The 25,477-nt window shown below is 46.2% G+C and overlaps 13 protein-coding genes across 13 annotated transcripts; 6 read left to right on the forward strand and 7 right to left on the reverse strand.

Annotated features, from left to right (window-relative positions):
• Positions 1–2: 2 nt before the first annotated feature.
• On the reverse strand, positions 3–1,276 carry erg6 (sterol 24-C-methyltransferase; the record flags this gene model as incomplete). The annotated part of the gene is made up of 3 exons (XM_056650478.1): positions 3–897; positions 968–1,002; positions 1,073–1,276. 3 exons carry the CDS (start codon positions 1,274–1,276, stop codon positions 3–5), a joined length of 1,134 nt encoding a protein of 377 aa, XP_056494987.1.
• A 677-nt stretch (positions 1,277–1,953) lies between these two features.
• On the forward strand, positions 1,954–3,193 carry slt11 (Pre-mRNA-splicing factor ECM2; the record flags this gene model as incomplete). The annotated part of the gene is made up of 2 exons (XM_056650479.1): positions 1,954–2,091; positions 2,153–3,193. The coding sequence occupies 2 exons, from the start codon at positions 1,954–1,956 to the stop codon at positions 3,191–3,193; spliced, it is 1,179 nt and encodes a 392-aa protein (XP_056494988.1).
• Positions 3,194–3,530: 337 nt separating this feature from the next.
• On the reverse strand, positions 3,531–4,090 carry N7469_011575 (LYR motif-containing protein; the record flags this gene model as incomplete). The annotated part of the gene is made up of 3 exons (XM_056650480.1): positions 3,531–3,625; positions 3,738–3,914; positions 4,018–4,090. The coding sequence occupies 3 exons, from the start codon at positions 4,088–4,090 to the stop codon at positions 3,531–3,533; spliced, it is 345 nt and encodes a 114-aa protein (XP_056494989.1).
• Positions 4,091–4,326: 236 nt separating this feature from the next.
• N7469_011576 (putative ribosome associated DnaJ chaperone Zuotin) lies at positions 4,327–5,736 on the forward strand (the record flags this gene model as incomplete). Its single annotated transcript, XM_056650481.1, has 2 exons — positions 4,327–4,479; positions 4,552–5,736. 2 exons carry the CDS (start codon positions 4,327–4,329, stop codon positions 5,734–5,736), a joined length of 1,338 nt encoding a protein of 445 aa, XP_056494990.1.
• Positions 5,737–5,921: 185 nt separating this feature from the next.
• Positions 5,922–8,042, reverse strand: N7469_011577 (uncharacterized protein; the record flags this gene model as incomplete). The annotated part of the gene is made up of 1 exon (XM_056650482.1): positions 5,922–8,042. The coding sequence occupies one exon, from the start codon at positions 8,040–8,042 to the stop codon at positions 5,922–5,924; it is 2,121 nt and encodes a 706-aa protein (XP_056494991.1).
• A 472-nt stretch (positions 8,043–8,514) lies between these two features.
• On the reverse strand, positions 8,515–10,239 carry N7469_011578 (uncharacterized protein; the record flags this gene model as incomplete). Its single annotated transcript, XM_056650483.1, has 1 exon — positions 8,515–10,239. The coding sequence occupies one exon, from the start codon at positions 10,237–10,239 to the stop codon at positions 8,515–8,517; it is 1,725 nt and encodes a 574-aa protein (XP_056494992.1).
• A 2,332-nt stretch (positions 10,240–12,571) lies between these two features.
• Positions 12,572–12,952, forward strand: N7469_011579 (uncharacterized protein; the record flags this gene model as incomplete). Its single annotated transcript, XM_056650484.1, has 1 exon — positions 12,572–12,952. The coding sequence occupies one exon, from the start codon at positions 12,572–12,574 to the stop codon at positions 12,950–12,952; it is 381 nt and encodes a 126-aa protein (XP_056494993.1).
• Positions 12,953–14,027: 1,075 nt separating this feature from the next.
• N7469_011580 (uncharacterized protein) lies at positions 14,028–14,483 on the reverse strand (the record flags this gene model as incomplete). The annotated part of the gene is made up of 1 exon (XM_056650485.1): positions 14,028–14,483. The coding sequence occupies one exon, from the start codon at positions 14,481–14,483 to the stop codon at positions 14,028–14,030; it is 456 nt and encodes a 151-aa protein (XP_056494994.1).
• A 2,587-nt stretch (positions 14,484–17,070) lies between these two features.
• N7469_011581 (SNG1 family protein) lies at positions 17,071–18,478 on the forward strand (the record flags this gene model as incomplete). The annotated part of the gene is made up of 3 exons (XM_056650486.1): positions 17,071–17,653; positions 17,727–18,272; positions 18,327–18,478. 3 exons carry the CDS (start codon positions 17,071–17,073, stop codon positions 18,476–18,478), a joined length of 1,281 nt encoding a protein of 426 aa, XP_056494995.1.
• Positions 18,479–18,694: 216 nt separating this feature from the next.
• On the reverse strand, positions 18,695–18,996 carry N7469_011582 (uncharacterized protein; the record flags this gene model as incomplete). Its single annotated transcript, XM_056650487.1, has 3 exons — positions 18,695–18,761; positions 18,852–18,943; positions 18,973–18,996. 3 exons carry the CDS (start codon positions 18,994–18,996, stop codon positions 18,695–18,697), a joined length of 183 nt encoding a protein of 60 aa, XP_056494996.1.
• A 769-nt stretch (positions 18,997–19,765) lies between these two features.
• On the forward strand, positions 19,766–21,652 carry phoD (phosphate:H+ symporter; the record flags this gene model as incomplete). Its single annotated transcript, XM_056650488.1, has 4 exons — positions 19,766–20,280; positions 20,339–20,832; positions 20,924–21,156; positions 21,179–21,652. 4 exons carry the CDS (start codon positions 19,766–19,768, stop codon positions 21,650–21,652), a joined length of 1,716 nt encoding a protein of 571 aa, XP_056494997.1.
• A 401-nt stretch (positions 21,653–22,053) lies between these two features.
• Positions 22,054–22,986, forward strand: N7469_011584 (uncharacterized protein; the record flags this gene model as incomplete). Its single annotated transcript, XM_056650489.1, has 1 exon — positions 22,054–22,986. One exon carries the CDS (start codon positions 22,054–22,056, stop codon positions 22,984–22,986), a length of 933 nt encoding a protein of 310 aa, XP_056494998.1.
• A 480-nt stretch (positions 22,987–23,466) lies between these two features.
• On the reverse strand, positions 23,467–23,951 carry N7469_011585 (uncharacterized protein; the record flags this gene model as incomplete). The annotated part of the gene is made up of 2 exons (XM_056650490.1): positions 23,467–23,508; positions 23,580–23,951. 2 exons carry the CDS (start codon positions 23,949–23,951, stop codon positions 23,467–23,469), a joined length of 414 nt encoding a protein of 137 aa, XP_056494999.1.
• Positions 23,952–25,477: the final 1,526 nt, after the last annotated feature.

The raw sequence follows: 25,477 nt of genomic DNA on the forward strand, positions 1-25,477 counted from the left end.
CCTTACTCGGGCTTCTTACCGACCATCAGGTACATAGGGGTAAACAGGTTCTTCTGCGCACCCTCGACTAGGCAGTCAGCAGCCAGAGCAAGACTGTCGGCGGTCTTTTGGGATCCCTTGGGGAAGAGACCAACAGTCTCAAAGGCACCGACAAAACGGTGGGCAAGGCCACGGCCCCACCAGGTCATGCGAGCGATGGTGAAGAAGTCCCAGACGGAACCCATGTGCTTGAATGAACCGGCCAGCGGGTAGTACCAGGGAGTGGCATCGGGACGGGCAGCCAGATCCTCGTGGTGGACAAGATCGAAGCCAGCATCCTTGATGGCCTTGATACCCTCGGAGATGGTAACCATGTTGGAGATACCGTCACCTTGCTCGATACCGAGACGGATGCGACGGTGCTCAGGGTTGTTGTTATCGTACTCGTCAGTCATAAGCCACTCATAGACACCAAAGGTACCACCGGGCTTCAGGACACGGAAAATCTCGCTGTACACGCCAACCAGCTCGGGAGCGTGGACGGTAGCCTCAATGGCGTAAACAGCGTCGAAGCTGTTGTCGGGGAACTTCATCTGCATGAAATCACCCTTGACGAAAGCCATCTTGTCCGAGAGACCCTGCTTCTCAGCGTAGTGGGTGGCGCGGTCGATTTGGTAGTCGTTGTTGTTCAAACCAGTAACATGGGCACCGCTGAACTTGACCATCTCACGAGCCGGGCCACCGACACCGCAGCCGACATCCAGAACCTTCATGCCATCCTTGAGACCGGTTTGCATGGCGAGGTAGTGCTCGTGGCGGGCAATGGCCTGGTGGAAGGGCTCACCGTAGGCGAAACGGCAGAAGTGGAAGGAGGATCCCCAGCCATACTCGTAGAAATCGGTGGCCAAGTTATAGTAGCTTAAAAACCAGTTAGTATGCGACAATTGAAGTTTGTGCAAAGGCAGAGTGTAAGGGGGAGGCCACGTACTGTCGGGTCAAGGTGGCGTACTCATTGCGACGAGCCTGTTGAGAGGGAGAAAGTTGTTAGTCAAAACCTTCCAATGTCTCTGGCAACAAATCAAATTGCCCTAACCTCGCGAGTCTCATCGGTCTCCTCAATGTGGCCCTTGTTATCCCAGTGCTTGAAGTACTCATCGACGGCGGCCTTCTGAGCAGCGGCGTCCTTGCCGCGCATAGCAGTCAGACCACCACGGGCCTTGGCAGACTTTCCGTGAAGAGCCTGGTTGAAGGCAGCATCACGCGAGAGGTTCTCTTGTTCGAGAGCAGTGGGAGCCATTGTGAATGAAGAGGCGGAAAAAAAGATGCGGGAGGTTTGGGGAAAAGGGGGGCGGTGTTGTGAAGTTGATTGGGGATAAGTCGCAAAAGACAACCGTGGGTATTCAATTAAATGAAGAGTACAGAAAAAAAAGAAACAGACAACCACAACAAGGAAGTCCGCGATCTGGAGAAGCGAATTGAGGTTGAGAGAGAGGATGTGAAAAGGAGATAAATAGTAGACCAGTCCAGAGACACTTTTTGGCAATGCAAAAACTTAGGCCAATCACGAACCCCTGAGCGACTAGCGCGGTCGAGGCTGCAGAGCGGGTACTGGCACTTCCGGGCGGTGGCTAAGCCGGAGGAGGGCCCATCCGGCCAAGGGAGAAGGTGACCTGATGATAAGAGAAGAACAATTGCAGCCTTGTGAATTCACCTCGGAAGAAGATGAGAAGAAACGAAGTTGACGCGGTCAAATCGAAGATGATATTGGATGTCACATGATACTCTCGGAAGTCGTTCGTGACTGCCCATTTTTGTTTTATCTTTTACATGTGGTCTTTCTGTTTTGGGAAAGAACATCCACAAGTCACGTGTATATATCAGCCACAACCACTCGCCACAATATTAGTCAGCATCGACTTGCAGAATCTCGTCGATGACCGAGTCTCTTTGGACGAACAACCACCACCTTCAAAGATGCCTCCTCAGATCAAGCATGATCTCAACCGCGCCGGATGGGAGTCAACTGACTTTCCATCCGTTTGCGAAAACTGTTTACCTGAAAATCCTTATGTACAGATGCTGAAGGAAGATCACGGTGCTGAGTGCAAGATTGTAAGTTCATCTTCAACAGGTTGAAACAAAACAAGGCTAGTATACTAACAGCTCCTTCTAGTGTACACGACCCTTTACTATCTTTCGCTGGAAAGCAGATCGTACCTCTCGACAGAAGCGCACTAATATCTGTCTTACTTGCGCGCGTCTCAAGAATTGCTGTCAATGCTGCATGCTCGATTTGTCATTTGGTTTACCTATTATGGTTCGTGATGCTGCCCTGAAGATGGTTGCTCCCGGTCCAGAGAGCTCGATCAATCGCGAGTTCTATGCACAAAACCATGAGAAGGAGATTGAAGAGGGTCGTGGTGCTATTGAGGAATACGAAAAGACCGACGACAAAGCCCGCGAACTACTGCGCCGCCTCGCCAACAGCCAACCTTATTACCGCAAACCCCGACGTATCGAAGGACCTTCTGGAGACGGCGATGCTGGAGAAGAAGATGGGGAGCCATCGAGCAAGGCCGAGCAATCGCAGACACACAGTCGTTACGGTAATGGACCGGGCCCTATTCGTACCAGTGAAAGTCGCGTAGGTAATCGCATGCCGGGTCGTGGAGGACGTGGAGGCCGTGGCGGTGGTGCTGGACGAGGTGGACGGCCATTCCCTGGCACTGCACAGCTTCCTCCATCCGCGGCGGACATTCGACCTCCTGCAGACCCCAATGTCACTTCATTATTTGTGACGGGCGTTGAAGATGACTTGCCTGAACACTCACTCCGGGCTTTTTTCACAGAGTTCGGCCAGCTTCGTTCCTTGGTTTGTTCCCACCGATCACACTGCGCCTTTATCAACTACGTCAATCGGGCCGATGCCGAGGCCGCCGCCGAAAAGTGTCAGGGCAAGGCAGTTATTCAAGGTTGCCCCCTTCGTGTTCGCTGGGGTAAACCAAAGCCACTGGACAACATGGATCGCGAGGAGCGTATTCGAAATGCTCGTGAGGGTCGACAAGCAGCAGGACCTGCCCCTAAGACTGGTCCATCCGGCAAAAAGGCCATCACGGCGGGCGACTCCTCCGAATCTACCAAGGCGCCGGCTTATACTGTGGCACCTCCACCTGGCTCTGGTGATGTCCAGTATGCCAGTCTGAACGGAGATTAAAGCGAAAATCGTCCTATATTATTTATGACCTTCTTGAAACTATGATTCCTTGTCCTTTTATTTATTTTATTTTGGTCGAATGTTGGATGTCATGGAATTGACGGTTGCATATGGATTTGTACAAAGCGGGCGTTGCTGGATTTCTTTATGCAGATTCAAATCAAAAAAATACCCGAGACGCCAGAAAAACAGACAGACAAGGAGGGAGAGAGGAATTTGGGTATATTATAATACACGGTCACGCGAAGCCGATCTTTTGAATCAAGCCATCCGTAAGGTAGAGGAAGTAAGGCAAGGCGGGCCGAGGGAGATAGAACAAGTATCAAGACTTCAAGGATCATGAAGAGCAAGCCTTATGAATCTTGACATTCTGGCCTGCAACCTTGATTGAGTCGTTGTCTCCTCGCTCAATCTCATCGTGAATCCGAAGTTCTGCATCGAGTCAGCCAATATTCGATATACCATATACTCTTTCATAGACATGATCTTGTAGATTTGATCCCAGAGTATATCCTTGAGGGACAAAAACAACGACAGCACATACCCCACTTAGCAGCCTCATTCCCATCCTCTCGCGCACCCTGCACAAGGTTGTGTCGCAATAGATTAGCCACCTCAATGGCATGGTTGATCTGCATGCCGGTGTCGACTCCGACTCGGCGGTTCTGGTCGAAGTTGTTCCGGGCTTCCTGACGAGCGGCAAGCATAACGCGGATATCATCTATCATGTGTATAATTGTTAGTCAACCTCCAATATCAACCCATCTCCGACCAGAAATAGAAATAGATGCCGGTTATCAGTCCAGACATCCGATAGCACGTACCTCGGAAAGCAATACGGGTGGCCCGAAGGACCTGGCGATATGCGCTCAGCGCAGACAAACTTGGAGAAGCCATGGCAAAAACAATCACACGAAAGTCGAACACAAGAATACCAAGCAGAGTCGAGTAGGTCAAAAGTTCATTCGGAGAGAAAACAAAAAAGAAAGGAAGCAACTCTGGAAGTAAAGAAGAAGGCGGTGAAGCACGGGACCGGCAGAAAAAAGAGACTTCCCTTTTTTTTTTTTCGTCGAAAGAACTTCCCCTCCATTCACCCCCACACAATCCAATCATTTCTCTCTTTCATCTGAATCATGGCTGCCGCACAGGTTGTCAACGTTTCTCTTCCTTCCCTTCCTCAGGGTTGGTCTGCTGAGAAGGACTTTAAGCCTGTTGGTGGTCTTTCCGCTGCCATTCAGCGCAACATCGAGCCCGTGGGCCCATACTTCCTGGCCCACGCCCGCCGTGTACGTTAGATATAGCTATCCTGTTGTCATTAGAGTGTTTTGTTGTGTGGTCAAATACTAACAACTCTATAGAAGCGCCACAACCGTACTTTCTCCGAGGACGAGCGTCTCCAGGCTCAGAACAATGCCAAGAAGACCGAGGATGAGGAGAACATGGACATCTCCGAAGATGAGGACCCTATGATGCTCTCCCGAGAGGCCAAGGACTGGAAGGGCCAGGATCACTACGCTGTCCTGGGTCTGACCAAGTACCGCTGGCGCGCCACCCCCGAGCAGATTAAGAAGGCTCACCGCAAGAAGGTTCTGCGTCACCACCCCGACAAGAAGGCTGCCATGGGCAAGAGCGACGAGAACGACAGCTTCTTCAAGTGTATCCAGAAGGCCACCGAGGTCCTTAGTGACCCTATTCGCCGTCGTCAATTCGACTCCGTCGACGAGGCCGCTGAGATCGACCCGCCCTCCAAGAAGCAGGCTAGTAAAGACTACTTCAAGGCCTGGGGCCCCATCTTTGAGGCTGAGGGTCGCTTCTCCAACAAGCAGCCCGTTCCCCAGCTGGGTGATGACAACAGCACCCAGGAGGAAGTTGAGACTTTCTACAACTTCTGGTACAACTTCGACAGCTGGCGTTCATTTGAGTACTTGGATGAGGATATTCCCGATGACGGCGAGGGCCGTGATCAGAAGCGTCACACCGAGAAGAAGAATGCCAACGCTCGCCGTAAGCGCAAGCAAGAGGACAATGTCCGTCTCCGTGAGATGCTGGATGAATTGATGGCCGGTGACGAGCGTATCAAGAAGTTCCGTCAACAAGCCCGTGCCGGCAAGGATGCCAAGCGTAAGGCCAAGGAGGATGAGGCCAAGCGTCTGGCTGAGGAGAAGGAGCGTGCTCGTCTTGAGAAGGAGCAGCAAGAAAAGGCCGCCGAGGAGGCTGCCAAGGCCGAGCGTGAGAAGAACAAGAAGGCCAAGGAGGCTGCTAAGAATGCCTCCAAGAAGAACAAGCGTGTTCTTAAGGGTTCCGTCAAGGATGTCAACTACTTCGCTGATGGCGAGGCTTCCGCTTCCCAGGTTGACTCTGTCCTGACCGATGTTGAGCTCATCATGAGCAAGATTGACGTTGATGAGCTGGCTGCTCTCGCCGAGAAGCTGACCATTGCCGGTAAGGACGGTGCTGCTGTCAAGTCTGCCTGGACTGCTGAGGGTCAGCGTCTGGTTGGTGCTGGCAAGGTTAACGAGGGTGATCTGAAGGCTTTCGCTTAGATAGATCTTAAAAGACTCCGGGTTGAGTCCGGTTGATGACTACTTTATGCCATATAGAAAGACGATGCATTGATATATTTACCTCAGTCAACAGCCATTCCATATTAGTACTATGTTGAAGTTATTAAGTCTTGCTACTCGACATAATGCCCCCTAATTGACTCGGAGAATATCTGATGTTGCCCTCATTCTATTAACATCCCCCAAGAGGCCTTCCCACTACGCAATGAGATCTTTTCTCGTCTTTTATTTCGAGATGTTGAAGACCTAGGGCTCCAAGCTGGAACAGCAGCACGTAAGTGATGCTTCCATGTGGAGGGACCCATCTCATCCTGTCTCTTGGTCCCCAATTTCTTTGATGTCTTCCTCGGTTGTCTCGTCTCCAGACGCTGTAGATGCTGTTGTTCTGGAAAAGCTCGTCTGAAGATAGGCTCTATCGATTCTGGAATGAGGCCATATCCTCCTGCATTCTCCTCTGCGCTTTGAATCTCCTCAGCCATTATCAACAGCCCTCGGCCGCGTGAACTGGCATTTATATGTCTCACATACCATGATTTGCCAAATGTATCTACTAACATGCTTATGGAGTGGCCGTAATTTGAACCACTCACTGATATTGTGAGATTGTTCAGCTTAATTGATCCAAGGGGCTTAGCATCAGCAATGACTTGGAAGATTTCGCTCGCGAGCTTTTGATCGATGATTGAATCAACGATAATTCTTTCCACATGACCGTTTCGAAGTTGATGCTCTTGGTAATCGACTCTCTCGCAAGGCTGACTCTGAAATTCGTCAAAAGATGGATCGTCAAGTGGCATGTTCGTATGAGACGAGACGCTTTCGTTTGATGAAGTCATTTTCACTCTGGATGCCTCATGTACTTGAAAAGGTAAAATCTCATAGTGAATATACAAAGACCTGAGGTTTCTGATTGACGCCAAGGCCCTGTATAAGCCCAGTTCATTTTGACTGCGGTTCAAAGGAACTCCCAGTTCTTCGAGCAATGGACATGCTCTATTGATCAGCCGGATTTCCTTCTCATTCACGAACTGCCATGCTGCCGGGTTCAAAAGCTTCAGTCTTCCCAGAGAAGGTCCATGATAAGCGACCAGGGACTCTATATTAATCATAGAATGCCATCCGTCCAGCTCAAGCTCAGTTAATTGAGGCAAAGTGTGAAGAAAGTTGTTCACAGATTCATAAAACTCGGCTGGTCTGAGTTCATCGGAAGAAATATTCAGCCTTAAAGCTCTCAGATAAGGAAACGTGCGATTCAATTGACTTCGTCCATTGAACAGGTCATCGCCATTCAATCGACCATGGATTTTGAGAGTCTGCAAGGTTGATAAGTCGATATAATGACTCCATCCGTACAGAATATCATCATCAAAGCTTGACGTGCTCTCGAAATGTAGAGCTTCCAATGAAAGTTTTTCAGACAGATGTTCATTTTCGGACCGTATATTGGGGGCCTTCTCATTTCTGCTCAATCGAAGCTCTTTGAGATTGGGTGCACCAATCACACTTCTCAATAAACGCTCTCGTTGCGCAAAACTTCCCCTGAAGTTGTGGCTGTCTGGACCAATGCGAATCGACTGAAGTGAAGGAGAGCTATGCCACATGACATTCAGGGTATCTCTGTCGAAAACATATTCACCGAAAAAGTAATCCAAATGAAGGCCGCATTGTGGTTTTTTCCGATGCAAGACGTCAAGAATGCATGGAGTGACACTGGGGGACCAGGTCCAAATGACATCCGTCACGCTGGGAAGAATCTCAATTAACTTGGCAACAGGCTCATAAAGCTCGCTCGGAAGTCCTTGATCACACTTTCTATACTCGCGTGGATGTCGACGTAAAGGGGTTTCCAGCCATTGTCCATACTGCGTTGTATGTTTATCCACCCGGTTAAAAGACAAAAGGGTTGACAAGCAAGGCTGTCTCCATTCATCTTCTTCCTCGTAGAATCTGGTGGTATCAAAAGGTGATTTGGCTTGTAGTAGTTTAGGATGTGCTATGAAAACCCGTCGAACACAGTCAAAAGTGTCCGCGGCTTTGAGCCTTTTAACAAGCCGATTCACAATTCCTTTGAGATCTGCCTTTCGTCTGGGCCTAGGGATAGCTATCTTGATGTCGTGGAATATTAGAGACTTGACAGCTGACTGAATAGCTGGTTGGCAATAGAAGTAGTTGGTTTTGCTGGTTCTTGCGAGATTCAACACCCCTGCAGGATCTTCAGCCACGAGATACTCCGTGATTATTCGTATAATTTCTGCAGGGAGATGGATGGGCTCTTTTCGAGACATCCTAGTTCTTGAATGCCTTGATGATATTTTCAAGTTTTCTTTTTCTTTTGTAAAAGAAAAGGCTCTACATTATATTTAAATTACTGGGTTTGGATTACTTTTGGCGATTACTTTTGGCCCCCGAGACTCTAGATAGTCGAATGTATGACTCATTTCCACTAGAATTGCCCAGCTTGTGGCTTTTCCTTTGCTTCCTCAAAGGTAGATTGTGTATTTTCATAGCTCTCTTTATTTTTATCAAGCCTTAGCTTTTTACAGGTTGCTGATATTCCCTTTTTTTTCCTACTCCAAATGCATGAATCTAGTCGAGATGGACTCATCCACAGTGGGATGTAGACCAAACTCTCATAGTACCAAATAAAGAACTTCCTATGATAAAATATTAACTTGGTGCAATCACTCTATATAGTATGATTCGAAATAACTCCCTAGTTATTTTACAGGAGGTCCTGTACGCTTGCTGATGCTCAACCTAAGAAGGCCAGTTGGAACTGGCCTTTGGGTGCATCCCCTTTGCGCCGAGTCGCTTAATTCTATATTTCTCCTTCACCAATTCAATCGGGGTGAACTTTTTATAAACCGGAGATTTCACGTCGATCTTCTTGGAAGACAGAAGCAGTCTCACTGCAGCAAACTCTGCTCTTAATATAGCTAAACATAGTACAGATCTGCCCTTGGAATCGCGTGAATTTGGATCAACCCGGTGATCTGCCAGCAGATCTTTCATGATTGACAACGCGGCCCCGTTTTCTTCTGTCTCTGGTTGAACGGTCAATGCAGATAGCCGACTCTCGAAAGGGCCTTGAAGAATACTCAACATCTCCCGCTCATCTTCCTCGTAGTTAGAATTGATCTTCTCGCCGTTGACACGCCCAGGAAATTTCCCGGACAACACAGCATACGCAAGTGGCGTTCGATTTGATTCACATTTGGCGTTTGGATCAACTCCATCGATAGTAAGTAATAATCTCACAATACCAGGGAATCCTCCTTGAGCAGCGAGAGATAGTGGACTTCGACCAAGATGGTCGCAAGTATCGGGGTCGGCCCCTGCAGATAGCAATAGCTGAACCGCATCCTCGTTGCCTTTCTCAGCAACATAAGAGAATGATGATCGACCCAGTGAATCCATAGAGTTCACATTGACATTTGATGTGCTCAAAAGTAGCTCGATGATTCCGGTATGACCGTTGCGTGAAGCTTCTACCAAAGGGGTATAACCATTTGCATCAGCCGTGTCTGCATCTATATCTTCTCGTTCAAGCAACATCTTCACAACGGCCTCCTGGCCATTAGCAGCAGCAACACTCAGCGGTGATTTACCATCACCATCACGGAGATCTGCATTCCAACCCGCTTGGAAAAGAATCTGCAGTATATTTACATGCCCGGCTTTGGCGGCCACTGATAATGGCGAGACATGGCAGGGTTTTCTAACATTCGGCTTTTCCTGAAGGGAACAAAGCTTCACAAATCGTTCGCTGCCAATCCGAGCAGCCTCGACCAGGCTAACCCGCGCACGTCGATCTCGCAGAAAGACATCTATCATCTCTTCGTCTCCCAGTATGATAGCCCTCTGAAGCGCGTGGTCCAGATATCTCGCGTGGCGTCTGTCAATCAATGGTTGGACATTGGAAGGGGATTTATCGGGCTCAGAAGGGATTGTAGAAGCTGAAGTTTCCTCCTCGCTGATGACAATTTCTTCTTCAGTCTCAGTCTCGGCCTCAGACAGATACACCGACACTTTTGCTGAATACTCCAGAAGAACCTTCACAGCTTCCAAACACCGACCACTCACTGCAAAAGGCAAAGCTTGCAGATCGTATTTGATAGTCATGATATTCCAATCCAGCAGAAGCTTAATAATTCCAACATGACCATACCAGGCCGCAAATCTCAAAGGTAGACTTAGCTCCGAGGTTGGTTCTGTGCTGATCAACTCGAATCCATTCCAATCTCGAGAATCGAATTCGCCCTGTCGTTGTAGCATCGCACGAGCAACATCCTCACGGCCATGTTGACTAGCCCACAAGATAATTCCGTTTCGGCTGGATCCTGGAGTCCGATCGTATATAGGACCACCTTGGAGAAGGGTATATAATCTTCGGTTCCCTTGCATGAGATTTGCAATGCCACGGGGACTGAGATATTGCGCGATCATCAATATGATCTCGTTGGGCAGATTCGGGCGGGTCATCTATTGTGATCAGTCGGCAGTCCTGAGTCCTTCATTTAGATAACTCCCATACTATTCACTCTTACTCATAGCTAGACAGCTAAGAGCCTTCTTCCTGCTTCACTTTCACTCTATTTTGGATTGAGTTCGCTCCTCTTCTCCTTCTTTCTCCTCTTCTTCTCTTGTGGTTGTGAGTTGTTCGACCGAAGGCGGAGGGAAGATCGACTGGCATTAAACGGGGGCGAGTGATAGGTCTATTAATTCCCACTAATTACAATAGAGATGGCTTGTCAAGGGTTCAATAGACCCTGCAGGGACATCCGCGGTGCCTACAAACAAAAAAAATAAGAAGCGAATTTCATTTTGTTGAGCAGGTGTTGGCTAATGGCACTTTAGGGCTTGTTTCAAGATGGAGTCTTGCTGTTGAGGAAGAATCAGAACATTGAGCAACATGGATAAACCGATTACCTATTACGGGCTGCATTTTATTCCCGGGTCCGTGGAGTACATACAGGACGATGGATTTTGTATATTCCACTTGTTCCTGAATCCATTTTACTATAAACCATGAGGTCATTCCGGTTAAGCGAGAGATCGACAGTGGAGGGTGGAGATGTACTCGGCAGTAGAGCCGCTTGCCTGGATGAAAACAAGACGTTTTTCCAAACCAGAATGAATACAATGAAATTCAAGAGGCTGGATCCATCTGTAGGAGTGCGGAGTATGACGGATAGAATACATGCGGGGAGATGGAAGTACATCACCAACCTCTTTACCATGAGGGGTTGGAGGCTGGATTGATATCGCCATCTGCACTGATTGATTGCTCATTCGCAGTCACGACCATCTTGAGAAGTTGACATACTGCCAAGTTCGAAGGTATGTACAGAGGAGACTGAAGACGATGTCTTCAAGGAATCGGAAACTATCGGTTAGTTATTTGCGAGAAGATCGTTCTTTTTCTTTCGTGTCTTTTTTGCCATCAAGAAGAGCAGGCATACTGGTATACGATAAACATGAAAGCCACCCAGAAATAAGTGTCAAGTAGAGAATTGTCCATGTGTTGAAACACGGACGACACGCCGGGCGTCAGGATGGATAAACACCGGCGGAACCCGAGGAGATCTCACGGTCGCAGGATTGTCCCACGACGATCATAGTCGTTTCTCAAAGTAAATTCTGCAGGGCAGAGAACAAAGCCGAGGACAAAGCAAAGGCCGCGTGGTTGCCAACGTGGAGATCGCATCGATATACTGTAAATGTACATTCCATGGCGTAGTACCTTCATCACGTACAACGCGATCGTTCTATTGATGGAATGTGCTCGGAAATTCCTAGCCACGACGATATGTTCGCCTGGTAGATGACTTACGTACTGACATCTTCTGACAGTCAGAATGATACCGTAGGATGGACACTGAGAATATGCAGGTACTGACGGTGGCAAAGATGAAAATAGAAGCAATCTAGATATTCTACAGAGTATGTACATGTAGACACAGCTTCATGATGGAGATTATTTTGTACAGATTAATATGGAAGACTCGATATTCTACTCCGTGCAGAGAACTTTGTACAGCTAGCCCTAATTCTATACTTTGTATACGATACTTCAACTTCAACCACTCCATTTTAATGTACTATGTACAGCACTTGATAAGAATAGAAATCTAGATGATAGGACCCTGAACCAGTGCACGACGAATGTCTGGAATTACGCGTCCCTGGCGACGTAAGAGTCTCCACATCTTTTTCCATCTGCGTGGAAGATCAGCGCTCTCCCGGAATGCGCCATCACGGGGGACTCAGTTGAACATTCTGTATACATTGATAGGAGTAAAAGAATAGAGAGAACATATTTAAAATAATATAATAAAATATGAGTATTTTAGAGTCATTTCAAACATTCTTTCGATCAAAAGTATACTGCCACTTCTCTAAGTCCAAGCGCCGAGGCGCAAGTATACGTCGTCATGGCTGCAGGAACTGATCGGCGCTGAAACAAACGAGTGGCGGGGGGTGGTTGAAGGCTGTTAGGAATTGACAAGCCAATCTTATTAAATTGGAGACTTGTCCGTCATCTCGCTGGATCACTCCACTTCTTCCAGATCATTTTTAAAGACCCTGAAACTGCCAGTCTTGACTTTGTCCTTGCCAGTTCATTCTTTGCTACAGCACTAGTATTTGCTACTAGTATAGCGCACTCCAATATACAGCACGGTATGTCACCATATACTTCTGCTCAAGCGAATATTTCATGCTAACTTCCATCTAGATAGACTAGCGAGATATTCTTCACCACATTCGTTCCATACTCACCCGCCGCACTCGCCTCCCTCGCTGAACCCTCATCATGTCTTTCGCTATCCGCCTTCTCACCACCCTCTTCCTGGTCAATCTGACCATGGCCTTCCCATTCATGAAGCGCGGCATCCAGTGGTCCTTCGACCTCTATCCCAGCACTCAATGTGACGGCGAGGGTGACATTCACCATGGCATGGGCAGCACCGGCTGCCGGGCCGACCTGAACTCCATGGCCTCCGCATACCGTTTGAACACAATCGCCCCAGGATGCCAGGTGGAATTCTTTGAGAACACCATGTGCGAGCAAAGCGAAATCTCCGGTATGATCGTGGATTTATCCACTGGCGCGGAGACCTGCCAGGCGCCATCTACAAAGCGTTATGGATCTTACCAAGTGACGTGCGACCAAGGCCATGAATTGAAGATCTAAGTGGAACATATCGAAACAATGGCAATTATTGGGAGATCCAAGAAGATCGGACTGGCTGGCGTTTTTGATTTTTGAGTTTTCAATTTGTCTTTGATTATATAGATGCAATCGAACTGGATTCGATCTGCTGTGATAGATAATGATACCCTAAGAGAATATGAATTTATGAGACCCACCTTTCCCCGAATTAAGAAATTCGTACTGTACATAGTACCCTTTACTCTGTACTCCATAATGTATGCACGTGTATTATGATATCTGAGATTGCTACTTGCTAATTGGTGATTACTTTGCTGATCCTTAGTTCTGGCCTGTGATTTGCTACATCCTGTGTTTCGTCGTGTTTCAAGCCATCGCCCCAAGTAAGGGTGTAAGTGCTGCGAGCTCAGAATACTCCGTAAATCTATATACTTCGGATTCCCTTGCAAATGGCGAACTTACGAAGAGCAATTTCCCGATCAGGTCTATATCAAAGTTTGAAAGAAAGTTCACCTGCTGGAAAGCGGATTCCGTCGGACGCACTCGGTATACCGTACTACCTCCTGTAAATTGCGAATGAATGGAGAATCTATCCCCTTGTTTCCCGCGTCTTGCGCTACCTACTATCTTTTGTGTCTGACAATGTGCTTGCTTCTGTTTGTCGAAATGATCTCCGTTTTTTTTTTTTGAAACACTTGATTCTTTTTGCCCGGCATTTCGATAGCTCTAATATGAGAGTCCACTTTGTCAGAGTTGTTTTGAGCGCAACGGGGTGTGATTTTGACTTTTCACTGGCTGTCAGACTACGACCAAGCCGGAATATATAGCAAAAGTTCGTCATTAAAGGGCCAACTTGATCCTTAATATCCTTCAATGCCTTGCTTATAAGCACTAATTCTACATCTACTTCTGCCATCAAACCTTTGATGGCCACAGATAATTAGAAATGAACTATATTCAGTATTCAAAGCTTGTATTTGTGTACCCAAGTTATCAAAGCAGCACATACCACACTTAAATGACCAGTGACAACAACAATAAACGAAAGAATTAAGCTGTGTACAAACAACTCAGATCAAATCCCATCACAAATGATTTAATCATGGTAGATACCCCAAGTCATATCAGCCGTGGCAACATCTCCCTTCGCACTTTGACATTCCATAGTACCCTTTGCACCAATCTTGCCATCCGTCGCGAATTGATCAATAGAGGCAGTAATGACATCAATGATGTCCGAGTTACCAATATAGGCGGTGTTGAGGTTCTTGTTGGCGCCTTGAGCACCAAAAGCACAGGTACCGTACTGGGCCAGCTGATGCTGGCTACCAGTGGCGGTGACACTCCAAGTGCCACCATTCTTGATGTTCTCGGCGAGCTGCTTGCAGTCATCCACATCGGGAGATGCATCGGAGGTCTCATTCTCATAAGTGGATTGCTTGCAATCGTTGATAGAATCTCTGGAGATGAGGCGGGCTCCCTCCGCTGGAGTCACAGGAGAGGCCAGGGCGGAGGCCAGGAGGGTAGTAAGAGCCAAGACAGTGAACTTCATATTGACGGTGAAGATTTCTGGTCTGATTAGAAATAGATAGAAATGTGGTTGAGATGATATGAGAAGTCTTCAACGAGGCTGTTTGGATCTTGTATTGATAATTCAATTTCATTCTCGAGGGAATTGAGATCCTCTTTATACACGACCACAAGACCGTAGCCTTGTCCGATGGAGACAGTGCCAGGTCAGGAAATAGCAGTCGAAGTTGCCTCACTCATGGTGTTTCCAAAGATATCTCGCTTGCCCAAGCTAGCTGCCCCCACGACTGGATCTGGTTGCCAAGATTTGTACTCTTCGCCCCAAGGTGAATAGCAATCATGTTTGGTAGATCCAAAATTTGCAGGGGATCAGCGTGGAAGAAAACACCACGAAACAGGGGATGACCGTACTTTTTTCTATTTTAGGGAAATGTGAAGGATTTTATGGTGGAATTGTTGATGTTGCGAATCTTTTGCGGTCGTCACTCTACCTAGCATAAATGATATCGAGCACCGATCTCCCCTTTTAGAAGTATGAATAGTGGGTGAACAGTTGTCATAAGTATCGTTATTTAATATTCACAATGGTTCAATAAATGCGAATGCTTCGTTGTAATGGACGTACTTCTATTCCATATACTAGTAAATTCTATAAAACTTCTATTGCTTTGCATTGAACTGCGCTGCATAGGGTCCCATTGGTTCTTGGGGCCGAGCAAGCTACTACTATTCAGGCTGGTAAATATTGCAATTAATACAATCTCTGATATTTGAATCGGTAAATCTAAAACTTAGTCAGTATACCTGATCAAATTAGAATTCTCACCAGACATAGCCCCCGCGGACAGGGTAAACTGATCTTCATACATACCCCATAAACAAACACCTCATTCAATCTCGCAATTCTACTCCTTAATAAGTTTAGTGCAAAGTCCATCGCTCTGACTCTGGTTGAGCAGAGACAATTATATTACTAGTATAGAAATGCAAATGTAGATCTGTGGATTTGGCCCGGCCCCCAATGGGGCTGAGATTCAAGGTTATACCTGCGCTTGGCACTTCGCGGCTAGCGCTGGCACTCTTTATTCCTCGTAAATCTAGTCAATTCGAACTTCAATTTGCTGAAAATTGATAGTAAGTACTAGATGACCTCATAAACAGAAAAATATTGCCCCCAATCAACATGTTGCATACCTATGTAGGACGGACCTTCAAGATCAACCTTAGTACAAAAAGTACCATAGTACAGATTAATTGCCACCTCGGCATTGAAATGGGAGAATATTGAATGTCCCTAAGTTTGAGCTGTGCTGTATATTATTGGTTTTACAGATTTATCTAGCCCAAAACTGTCGTTCTGCTCATTAGATTTGATCATTAGATACTCCGGTATACCTCGGTGTGTTAATAATGATAGCGGGTGCTAAGCGTGGGGTACATAGACCCCATTCCATGGATTCTATCTGATCACTATATACGTCATTCCGAGGCTGATTCAAGTATGACAGGTTTACTAGTAGAGCGACACTCCTTGAAAAATCTTTGTTGAAGCTAGTGAATGATCAATCCTGCCTGGTTATAGGCATAGTATACGCTCTGGGGCCTAATATGTTGGCAGAGATCTCGGGCTACCTGCCAGCTAGTCTTACAAGTAGGAAAAAAAAGAAAATTTCCAAGCTATAAAATTTACATTGGACTCTCTCTTAGCAAGCAAATGATACCATATTCAGCTACATATTGTGATGGCAATGGGAACGGAGGTAAATAGAGATTGTATCTCTGTTTATCAACGGCGAATTCCGAATTCTTTGTAGATCAAGCCTACAGATGCAAATATTTGACAGCCCAGTGTGCTCTAATCTAAGGCTCACTATTAGTGATGGTTTATTTTCCAAGGCCGGCGAACCTGCCCTCGCGGACTGTCCAATCGATGAGGCATTCGAGGCATTTCGTTCAGATCTCCTGAATTCTCCAGATCGAGCAATTTCTATAAATTGACCATAATGGTCAACAAGGCTTTCATGGATGAATGATAGAATTCATGTCAGAACCCAGAGCGAACCGAAGATTTCAAGTTTTCGCACTCCTTGCTACTTTGGGCAATATTGAAGTTCGTCTGCAGATCCCATCATTTAGTATCTTGGCTATCTTGGCAGATACACGTGAACTACTATTTAATACACCGGATTCATAATCATCACAAAGTCCAAAGAAATCCACGCCGAGTAATTATTGGTAGAATCTATTGTGCTATCTTTCCCGGTGGTTGTCCAGTTAAGCAAGTGGATTTTGCATGAACTCCAAGAAATGCCCACCAAACACCGTGATGACAGGCACAGATCGGCATATCGACAATTTACTTGTGCTTTTTTCTCAATTTAACTTGTATATATCCATCGTATATATAAAATAGAAATGCTCATCCGACTAAACACCCCATTGAAAGTGTAGGGATGATCATTTTTCCAAGATGCTCGGAGTTAACGCAGATTCGCCGTTTTAGGCAATTCCCCGGAAGCGTCATACTTGACGAGCTTAATAGAATCCAAGGTTTTCCCCCGATATAATTTGGATTTCACAAATACCAATTCCATCACTTTTCAGCCAAAATGGAAAAAGACGAGATGGATGATGTACCTCCGCCTACAGCAGTGGGATTTTTTGACCCTGCACTCAAGGAAGTACGCCGTCGCGTCTTATATCAATGGACCCGCACCCTCTGCATCCTATGCTTCTTTGTACTTGGAGTCCTCTCACTCTTCTGGGGATCACAATACGCGACCGAAGCAAACTACTCAGCCCTCAAGTTTTATGTGGTTGATTTCGACGGCATTGTTGATCCCTATCGCACAGACAACCCCCTTGTTGGACCGGCCGTCACCAATGCAACCAACAACATCATCCAGTCCAATGGCCTGCACTTAGGATATGAGATCAAATCCCCGGCCGACTTTGACAATGATCCTTGGAAAGTCCGCCAGGCCATCTACGATGAGGAAGCCTACGGAGCTATCATTGTCAATCCTAATGCAACGACACTCCTTCGCGCCGCCGTGACCGAGCGAAACAGTTCCTACGATCCAACCGGCACTATTGAATCGGTGATCATCTCAGCACGCGATGAAAATACTTATTTCAACTACATCCTTCCAGACCTCACTATTTTCCAAGCGACTGTTTTGATGGAATTCGGTCCACGCTGGGCTCGAGAACTCACCTCCAACTCGACATCTATATCCAATCTTTCACAAATCCCCCCCACAAGCTATCAACCCAGCTATCGGATTCACCAACATCGATCTACGACCCTTCTACCCGGCAGTAATTGCACCCGCTGTCACAATCGGTCTGATCTACCTAATAATCATTGCCTTCTTCAACTTCCCCTTCCTAATGGGAATCCACGCCCAATTCATGAAACCCGACAACCACCCCCCACTGAAAGTACCCCATTGGATAATCTGGCGCATTCTCTCCGCAATAGCAGCCTATTTCTTCCTATCACTCTTCTACTCGCTCGTCTCCCTCTCCTTCGAAATTCCATTCAGCAACGATTCCGCCCCAGACACTCTTTCCGCGACGAACCCGAATGGCTACGGCAAAGGATCCTTTGTCGTCTTTTGGATGCTGAATTGGGTCGGGATGGCTGCGTTGGGATTTCCGTGCGAGAATATGGCTATGATATTGGGGTTCCCGTGGAGTTCACTATTCTTGATCTTCTGGGTAATCACGAATGTGGCGACGGGATTTTATGCGTTAGATTTGGCGCCGGGATTTTATGCTTGGGGTTATGCGTGGCCTTTGCATCGAAGTGAGTTTATCCCACATTGCTTGTAGGGGAAATTATCCACTAATATTGATATAGTCGTCGAGGCAATTCGAACTATTCTCTTCGATACACATTCCCGGATCGGCCTTGACTTTGCAGTTCTTTTCATCTGGATCGCAGTGTCTTTGGCATTTTACCCAGTGGCAACGTTTATCATGCGGTGGAAAATGAAGCGAGGATTGGCGTGATAGTTGGTAATATACGAGATTTGATACAGAATGTAGTTGATTTATTTAAAGAATGTATGGCTGAATAACTACAATAACTACCGAGATAGACTTGTTGCCTCTAATCATCCAGATCAATCAGATCACCCTCCATCTCGAACCGATCCATGTACACTCGATACATGCATGGTTCTGAAGTAATCAGCGAGTCTCAGTAATCAGGTGTAGCGTGGTGGCTTACTTTACTTCCGGCTCATTGTTTTGTATCTCCTGCGTGTCGTGGTGGTCATCGGGGTCCTCTTCACTGTAGCGAGCCAGTAAGTACTACTATATACCCATGTAGAGCTAGCTATATTATCAGTATACTATCAGTATACCATTGTGATATACTCACTCCTCTGGATGGCTCTGGCCAATAGTAGCCATGACAAGCTTCAATTGGACGTTCACGATGTCTTCTTTTCTGTTGCGGTTGACACTGAGGTGCTAGTAGAGATGATTGATGTATATGATACCCGGATTTCCTTTTCCACCTCCATTTCCGCTTTTTTTTTCTTTTCTTTTTGACGTATTCTTTTGAGAAGATAATATTATACAGTATGAGGCTCTTACTTATACCTCTTGGAAGCGCCACCGCCACGGTGATGTCGGGGTGATGTACCAGATGATATCGGGATATCAGTACGGTATCGATATCAATATCAGCAAATTACACATCAGACTAGAAGTATTATTAGTTATATAATCACTATCATAGTTGTATACTAATGCTCCTGCAATATAGTAGATTAACTATTCCTTGTATACTTCATGAGTCAGCTGACCAAATGCGTCTTAGTCATGCCATTACTCGTACTATCTCACCTCACTCTTATACTCTGTATACACCACAACTCTTCTTATATTATTTGATATTCTCATAATGGTACCAATTGATTATTCATTATTATAGTACTATATAGTATAGTATAATATAATATAATATAATATACCATCTATACTCTAATATTTATACTATCTATACTATACTACCTGTACTATACTATATTACTGTACTCTGCTCTATTCTATACTGAATAACCCTAGGCAAGTGCAACCCTCGCACCTTCCTCATCACCTAGTCATGTGCTCGAATCGCCCGATTTGGTTGGTTCGCAGCTTCTTCTTTTTCTTTTGCTGACTCACTCACTATTTCTCTTCTTCTTCTTCTTCTTCTCTTCCTCTTCTCTCCTCCTCCCCTCTTCACCTAATCACCATCACTCACACTCTCAGTCCAATTGCCTCCAGACACACATGAATGAAACCGAAATGCAGGTTCACGAAGAGGCTGCTCTCTCATCCACCCAGCCCTCGCCATCTTTTGATCCAAACGAGCATCGCAGAATTACCTTTGCTCGTATCGAGAATGCTCGCTCCAGTTGGCACCATCTACGCGCCATCATTGTGGCTGGCGTGGGTTTCTTCACCGATGCTTACGATATCTTCGCCATCAATCTCTGTGTGAGCATGCTGGGAGTGGTTTATTGGCAAGGTGCCAAGCACAATCCCGGCAAGCTTCCATCTAACTCGGACACGGCCATCAAAGTTTCGACTTCTGGTGGTACTGTCATCGGCCAGCTGCTGTTTGGGTATCTTGCAGATCGATATGGCCGTAAGCGCATGTACGGCATTGAATTGATGATAATCATCATTGCTACACTGGCCCAGTCTCTCTCCGCTGCCTCTTCTGCCGTCTCTATCACTGGTGTACTCATTTTCTGGCGAGTCATCATGGGCATTGGAATCGGTGGTGATTACCCACTCTCTTCTATCATCACTTCCGAGTGAGTTGTCCCCTCTTGTTTTCTTCTCAGGCTAAAGTCACCCCGCTAACTCTTACAGATTCGCCAATACCAAATGGCGCGGTGCTATGATGGGCGCCGTCTTCGCTATGCAAGGTATTGGCCAATTCGCGGCGGCCATCATTGCTCTGATCGTCACTGCAGCGTTTCAGAAATCCCTCGAGTCTGCAAAAGATGTTGCACACTGCACTGGCGTCTGCCAGCTAGCGGTGGACAAGATGTGGCGTACTATCATTGGAATGGGTGCACTGCCGGGCCTGATTGCCCTCTATTTCCGTCTGACCATCCCCGAGTCCCCACGTTACACACTTGAGGTTTCACGCGACCCTATTAAGGCAGAAGCCGATATCCAGGCCTACATCAAGGGCTACCGTGAGGGATCTCCTGATCAGATTCAGCGCATTCGTGTTCAGCAAAATGACCGAATGGAGGCTTTGACCAAGGCAAGCTGGTCTGACTTTGCCCGTCATTACTGGAACTGGACAAATGGCCGCACTCTTCTGGGGACAGCGGGGTCGTGGTTTTTCCTGAGACGTCGGTAAGTTTCATTATGTCTCTCCTTGTGTTTCCTTTCTATCTCCTGTCTGGTTGGATGCTAATCTCCTTTATTTTTTTTCTCCGGCAGCCTTTTACGGACTGGGCTTGAACAACTCAATTATTCTCGGTGCCATCGGTTGGACTGGTGGAAAGAACGTTTACCAGATCTTCTACCGAAATGCAGTGGGCAATCTCATCCTGATCTGTGCTGGTGCTATTCCCGGATACTGGGTGACTGTCGCCACTGTTGATACTATCGGCCGCAAGCCCATTCAGATTGGGGGGATTCACTCTCCTCACAATCCTGTTCATTGCGATCGGGTTTGGCTTCGATAAGCTCAAGCACTCCCATAACGGTCTCCTTGCCCTCTACGTTCTGGCCCAGTTCTTCTTCAACTTCGGACCTAATGCGACCACCTTCATCGTCCCCGGCGAGTGTTTCCCTACTCGATACCGCTCCACCTCTCACGGATTCAGCGCAGCTGCAGGTAAAGTCGGTGCTATCATCGCACAGTGTGTGTTTGGCCCACTGGTGCATCGTGGAGCCAAGAAAGGCTCGTCGGACTCCCCATGGTTGAACCACGTTATGCAGATCTTCGCTCTCTTCATGTTCTGCGGGATCTTCACATCCTTCCTGATTCCAGAGACAAAGCGCAAGACCCTGGAGGAATTGTCTGGAAATATGCTTCCTTCTCCAGCTGTCGACGGAGCCAATGATGTTGCCCTCCAAGCACTTACTCGTGATGCAGAGAAGGGAAACACTGTGCCAGTCGGGCCTGAGAATATGCAAGAGACTCCCACCCAAACAAGATCATAAACCGATCAGACACTTTAATGTGATGTGATAATGGCTGACAATACACGGGATATGCTGAAGATGTTGCTGTTGAACAACCTTGATTCTATTTTATTTTATTCTTACGCCAGCGCGATGCTTGACTGCCGAGTTTAAACCATTTTGTTGCTTACTTTTGGCATGGTTGCACTAATGAAACTCTGCAATTAAACCACACATTTGTATTTATTTTGTTCATTCTTAATACTTATACTTCGTCTTCTTGAATTTGTCATTGTTATTTATTAATTTTATCTATGAACCATGGATCTCTCTTGATCTGATGTCAGCCTATACACCTCCAACTGGACATCTCCAACTCTTCCTTGATATTCTCAGCATTTATCAACATCTGCTAAATTGATTGCATTCCCTTGCGATAAATGGATTTGATTGAATCACTTGACTCCCGCTGGAGTTCTTCTTCTTCTTCTTCTTTCTCTTCGTCCACCTCACCCTCGCCCTCGCCTTCTCCTCTTATTTCTCCAACCACAACAAACACAAACACATCACTCAACAACACTAGCTCAACCTCCCACTCCGAGACTGACATCCCCAAAAGTGTCACCCAAAATGCCTTCATCGAGGAAGAAGAATATGAAGAATATATCGCCACCACAACTTCAGACCTCACCTGCTGTCTCCGCCTCATTGCCGACTCCATTGCCGAGCAACGCCAGATCGCCAGCCGCGGCATCATCCACAGCCTGCCCTTCTTCTCCGGCCTAATCTTTATCATATCTGCTCTGTCTCTCTGGTTGGTAAATGGGGGCGTGGATTGGGTATCGTGGGCTTTCAGCTGTGTCTCAGTACTAGCAGGAGCCCTGAGGACTGTCGAATATTTGACAGCGAGATACCTTGACATTGCGGAGAAACTGAACTGGGAGTGGAAGTGGGCCTTACGGGAGAGCTCATCATCAGATGCGACAAGCCCAGATCGGGTTCCAAAATCAATATACGAGACAAGAGAAGACTCGGTTACCAACTTCCATGGAATAGTCTTGATAACAAAGTGGGAGGACATCACGGTTGGCACCTTGCTCCTTCGCGTACCACTATCAGATTCAAAAGAAGATAGTAAGAAAGCTCCCTTGATTCGCGCATGGACAGTGAAACAGTCATATCGTCATATCGGAATCGGCAGATCCTTACTTCGTCGCGCGATTGAAATGTGTCGATCAAATGGATGGGAGGATCCATCTTTTGCAATTGACCATGCAAATTCCCTACGAATTCTGCCGGGATGGTTCAATGGGGAAATGGAGAAGAGAGATATCCAAGCTAGACAGATGTTACAAAGGGAGTTGCAGGAATAGTAGGAGATATACGAAGGAATGTGCTTCGGAATGGTGGCGAGGATCTCTTGGTGTTATTGATGCAGTTAGTTGGCGTCTGTAGCAGAAATAAAGAGAATTATGGAAGTCCGTACTGATGAGATTGTAGTATCTCGTTGGATAATTGCTTGGAGAAAACATACTTATCTATTGTTTACTGGTGGATAGCTTTGCTTATAATCAAAGACTGAGTAGCAAAGCACGATCGTATTCCATCGCAATTTAAGATGAGATAAGAATATATGAATACTAATTATAAAAACTATTCAGAACTCTAACATAATATAAGTGTACTTCATATTATTATGGTGCAGGTCGATCGATTTATTCTCATACAGACTCAGGTAGTATTGACACCATCTCTAACAAGGGACATTGGCCTCATCAACCCCAATATGCAATTCTTCTTACGCAAAGAATATCTAAAAGCGAGCTTCATGATAGCCACAACGACAACCGATACTACCTCTGGCCACTGCTCGACCTTCTCGACAAGTAGGACAACTATTAGATTCACATATCCAACGTCTAACACAGGTAGTGTGGAAGATATGCTTACAAGATAGGACACTCACTCCAACACCTATTGTAAAAACTTCAAGGCAAACAGAACAAGATGAGGTGGAATCATTTCCAATCATTTCCTCATAAGCCGCTTTTGAATCGAGGTTTGAAATAATCCATGGGGTTGCAGGAGGCCGACGGAAAGGCACAAAACGAACATGGTGTTCAGGTATTGAGGGAGATGCGTAGGAATTGGAGAAATCACTGATCACTTGCAAGGTACTGTAAAACGCAAGGTAAGGATCTTCAGGTTCATATTCATCTGTCTCTAAGACATTCTGACTGCCCTCGGCAATGGAAGATTGTTGATGTTGTCTGGCACGGCGTCGAGCACGCTGACTTCGGGATGGGCCGGATAGATAGCCGGTGATGAGGCCTGGCATACTGAAAAGAACCTCTTCGATTGTCCCGCAAGCCTCATTGATGTTGTGCCCTGGACAGACTCAAAGGACTTGGTAGGATCAATCATGCAAATATATAGGTTTTTAATGGTAGTCCGAACTTGTCTTCATGAATGTCTACCCGAGTCGAGTCAAAGTCCTTCAATGAAGCTCTTCTAAATTTAGCGCCTTGTGAGTTAAATTCGAATAAATACAAATGTCTTTGTGATCTTTTGCTTGGAACGATAGACAATGGCATTGATAGTGTGATGATATTTGGAATAGACTAGCATTTGAGAAGGAGAATGCATTCCATTATATGAACAGCATTCATACTACACGTCAAAGATATGGTCAGTTGTTTCAAATTGGATTATCAAGTGGACAGGGAGTACATTGTTCATTGCAAGCTCACAATGGAGCAAGTCAGACAATGACGAGAACAAAGAATCCTGGCAATCATCGGGAGTGAGCTTCATTGCCTCAATCCTATGACTTCAGAAAGACAAGAATAAAGATGTAAACAGAGCAACAATACAAATAAGTTAACTGACTATGGTAATTAATGATCTTGGGCAGTTTCATAGCTTCTTTCATGCATCTGACTTTATCCAATAGATAGGTAGGCAGCGGAATAGGGAATTGATCAGGCGAAATGGATCTTACTCCGTATGTATAGTATAACGCTGAACATAAGGTTATGTTCAGCGTTATACTAGTAGAATGATTGGAATCATTCTACTGTCGATCCCTAATTTGTAGTTATGAATATTTGCAGTTCTTGTATACCTATACATTCAAAAGTAAAGGTATATTTTATGCAGTGTTGTCCTCGGGATTGCCAGATCGGGCGGGCCGAGAAAAGACATCGAATTTTCGAAATTGTCCTTTCTTCAGCATCACCTCACGTTTATTCAATTAAGTTGTAACTTCCTCCGACTATACTAAGTGATTCCCGGCAAAGACATAAGGCAACCATTCCCGAACCATACGGTTCGACAAGAAGCATGATATCCTGCCAGAGAGCCTGATCTATTCCCGATGAACAACCGAGGTGGTCCATCTACATCAAAGTGACTTGACTACATGGCACAAAAGCCCCTTGGCTCAATTTAGCCCCTTTAACTCACTTCTCTTTGAACACCTTCTGCTTGCACAATACCCGAGATTGCCGGTGCTCATCCCGTTGACATCCTCCGCTCGAAGCCGATTTGCGCGACAGCGGGAGAGGCTTGGGAATGGGCAGACTGGATGTTCAGGCTAAATTGATCAGTTTAGTTACAATTCAGCCGGACCAGATAGATGCGGTGTGTGGGGATTGCTCGGCGGGGAATGAAACGAGTCAAAGCATTGCAGAATCGAAGCCTTGGTGTTGCTTGGGGTGTTTTAGCACATAGATCGCAGAAGAAGTCTCTTTTATAAATTCATATTATGATAGCTGACTTTTTCCTTGCCAACGCCTTACTCTACCATTCTAAAGATGAATCTATCCTCCAGTAACTGATTCGATCTTTTCACAGCTCTCTCCA

Source organism: Penicillium citrinum (genome assembly GCF_028827155.1).
Source record: "Penicillium citrinum strain IBT 23319 chromosome Unknown utg000011l:1.0-294111.0:1.0-294243.0, whole genome shotgun sequence".
In the NCBI taxonomy this organism is placed as follows: domain Eukaryota; kingdom Fungi; phylum Ascomycota; class Eurotiomycetes; order Eurotiales; family Aspergillaceae; genus Penicillium; species Penicillium citrinum.